Source organism: Nestor notabilis, unplaced genomic scaffold, assembly GCF_000696875.1.
Source record: "Nestor notabilis isolate BGI_N333 unplaced genomic scaffold, ASM69687v1 scaffold20008, whole genome shotgun sequence".
NCBI lineage: Eukaryota > Metazoa > Chordata > Aves > Psittaciformes > Psittacidae > Nestor > Nestor notabilis.
This window is the reverse complement of record NW_009938969.1, coordinates 377-3,418: the sequence shown is the minus strand read 5'-3', so window position 1 is coordinate 3,418 and position 3,042 is coordinate 377. Positions and strand designations below refer to the sequence as shown.

General features: G+C 43.1%; 1 protein-coding gene across 1 annotated transcript in view; it reads left to right on the top strand.

Moving 5' to 3' along the window:
• The first annotated feature begins 498 nt into the window (after positions 1–498).
• The window catches only part of SPP1 (secreted phosphoprotein 1), a 2,777-nt gene continuing 233 nt past the window's right edge, over positions 499–3,042 (top strand). The window contains exons 1-6 of the mRNA XM_010019624.1: positions 499–552; positions 657–707; positions 1,600–1,704; positions 1,856–1,900; positions 2,172–2,423; positions 2,859–3,042. The exon at positions 2,859–3,042 is cut by the window's right edge and continues 233 nt beyond it. Coding sequence (XP_010017926.1) covers positions 499–552; positions 657–707; positions 1,600–1,704; positions 1,856–1,900; positions 2,172–2,423; positions 2,859–3,042 — 691 coding nt within the window. The remainder of the gene's footprint in view (positions 553–656; positions 708–1,599; positions 1,705–1,855; positions 1,901–2,171; positions 2,424–2,858) is intronic.

Genomic DNA, 3,042 nt, shown 5'->3' with positions numbered 1-3,042 from the left:
AATCACTTGTTTATTAAATATCCCTGAAAACTAGGTTTCAAATAACTGAAAAGAGAATCCAAGCTGAATTTTTCTTGTCCTGTCTCTTCTGACAAAATGATGTTAAATGAAGAAATATAAGCCAAAGCTATCTTCATAGTGCTTTGTTTTCCACAAAGCTTTTCCTTTCCCAGTGCAAGCCAGTAGATGACAGAAGGAGACTTCTTGCCTTCCCGGTGTGGCTACTCTCACCATTGTTCAGCACTTCTCACTCTCTGGTTTTAAGATTCTTGTAGCTTTTGAGTTGCTAAGTCATCACAAAACCAGCTGGGTGCGGGGTGGTGATGGAGGACAGAGGAAGATGATTGGCAATGGACAGGTTGAGTCCTTAGCAGAAAGCTGGTGAAGCAGCTCAGCACGGTGAAGTACACCAGGAGAAAGAAAAAGCCTGTGGTGTTTCTGTGGTATTTTACCTTGTTGACTCACTGTTCCGAAATATTTTGTAGGTAGAACATCACAATGAAGGTGGCAGTTCTGTGCTTATGTCTTATCAGCATCACTGCTGCATGGCCAGTAAGTAAATCACAAATACGTAACAGCAATCATTTGCATATTCTCTTTGCATATCAGCAAGAAATTAATACTGTCAAATGCTTTTTCTCCTTTTTCCCTTGAAGGTGAGTAAATCCAAGCAGCACGCCATTTCTGCCAGCTCTGAAGAAAAATATGTAAGCTTCTTTTAACTTTCTATTAATTTTCTTTAATAAATCCTCTTTTTTTTTTTTTTTCCTCTAATACGCATTGTCTGATACTTGTTTTATGATTGTAGCCGCTTGTAGAACTTGTCCTCACCTGGCTGTTACAAGTCCATTTCTCAGGTAGCCAAAGAGGAGAGCCACCAACCTCAGCAGAGTTTTGCCAAATTAGGCGTCCTGGTTGTGGACTTCTGTTAGTCTCTGGACCAGCAGTGGAAACCTTTTCTCTTAATGAAAGCCATGAAAGCTATCAGTTAAAAAGCAAAAAGGTCTATAAACATGGCACAACTATTATAACCCACATTTATTAGTGTGAATCAAATGACAATATTTGGTGTTGGAAGACACCAACCCAAGACTTTAACCCAATTCTCTTTTTCTTTTTTCTTTTATTTTTTTTTTTTAGCAGTGTGAGTTGTATTAATCTTACATGTAGCTGTTTGATTTATACTCCATTGCTAGCTACTATCCATATAAAACCAATTCTTTGTTCTGAGAATTGGCTACTGCATTTGGTTTCAAGTCTTCATGATGTGAAAGAGAAATCACTCTTTGGAAAAAGACCTGAGAATTAGCCAAAATGATGGTCATTAGAAATAACTCCAAATTTCACTCAGTAAAAGTGAGCCAGGGAAACTGATTTGAAGTTGCCCAGGCTCTGACAGTTGGAGAGGCACATCTTCTGTATTACATTGTTTGGGTCCTCTTCCTACTGCAATGAACTGCTGAGGACACATCCTGTACAAAGGAGTATGTATTGCAGATGCCACATCTGCCTGAAAACAGAGATTGTGATGCAGGCAGCTCTGCCTGCTCCTGTGTGCTTCTCTGTGAATTTAAACTCCCTTTTCTTTTTCTTTTGAAGGACACCAAGGGCCATCACTCACGCAGATACCACCAGCACCATGTGAATTCTCAGTCGTGGGAGAGTCTGCAGCAGCCACAGAACGACCTGGTGTCACCTCAGCAGGTACAGGCAACTAAGTGGAAGAGAAAGCAGAGCATCTTTCAATGCCAAGAGTTTCAAGTTAGGACTAACTGCTTAAAGAATAGCCAACATACTGATCAGCTCTACTGTACATGCCTTTATGTGCTAATAGTGAGTTTTATGTTGTTTTCAGACTCTTTACTCTTCAGAGGAAAGCGTGGATGTCCCAGTACAACCGGTAAGTATTTTGAACAGCAAAATGTCAGTTGAGTGCTGCAGGCAGCCAGCGTGTAGCAACATTCATTTTCCTCAATCAAATGTGGTTCTTGTGATAACATCTCTCCCTAAAAAAACCCCAAAGCTTCAGACAGGGTGAGGTGAATTCAGAGCAAGTCATGCACATAGATAGCTCCTCAACAGTGCATAAGCCCTGGGTGAGCAGGACAGATACTGATCTGCACATCACACATAAGTGTTCATTTGCATGATGCATAATAAATGTTTTCCAGCAGTTCCCTGATGTGTCAAGCAAGAGCCATGAAGATGTGGATGATGATGACGATGATAATGATTCCAATGACACGGATGAATCCGATGAGGTTGTCACAAGTTTTCCCTCAGATATTCCAGTAACTGTACCATTCCCTCCTTTCCCCTTCACCCGGGGAGACAATGCTGGCAGAGGCGACAGCGTGGCCTACAGAGTGAGGGCAAAAGCCACAGTGGTGAAATCTAGTAAACCCCGCAAAGCTGCAAAGAAGGTAAATAGTGGTGACATTGGTACCCCGGTTTTTGGAAAAGGGACATGTTATATTAAGGAAGTCAGTTTTGAAAAGGATTGGTGAGGGGAAAGTAGGTGTTAGGTGAAGGAATGTATTTGCTTTCTCTGGATACCCCAGATGGCTGTTGGTGTGCCGAGGTATGAATGCAGCCTGTTGCTGCAAGCTATGCAATACTGCAATTTCTACTTGCACACATGAAATCTGAGGGCAAGCTCAATTGGAGTTTCTTGTAATGTGAAAGGTTCGTGCAATTCCATAAAAGAACACAGTGTCTCCAGGCAGACGTGTATCATGCAGGCTTTGGGTGCTCCAGCACCCTATGCAGCTTGCTTTGGTACAGTACGGCAGCACCTGTTGGCGGATCAGTTTCTCAGGAGTGACAATGGCTCTTCCTTGTTTTGGTCTCTAACACAGCTCATTGCATATGATGCCACTGAGGAGGATGAGAGTGCCCTGGATGCAGACAGCCAGCAAGTGGGGCTCTCTCAGGAGCATCCTGCTGCCCACCGCTCCCTGGTGAAACACATTAGCAGGGAATGGGCTGACAAGAGCCAGGGGCAGGACAGCAGGGAGCTGGACAGCAAGCAGCCTGACTGGA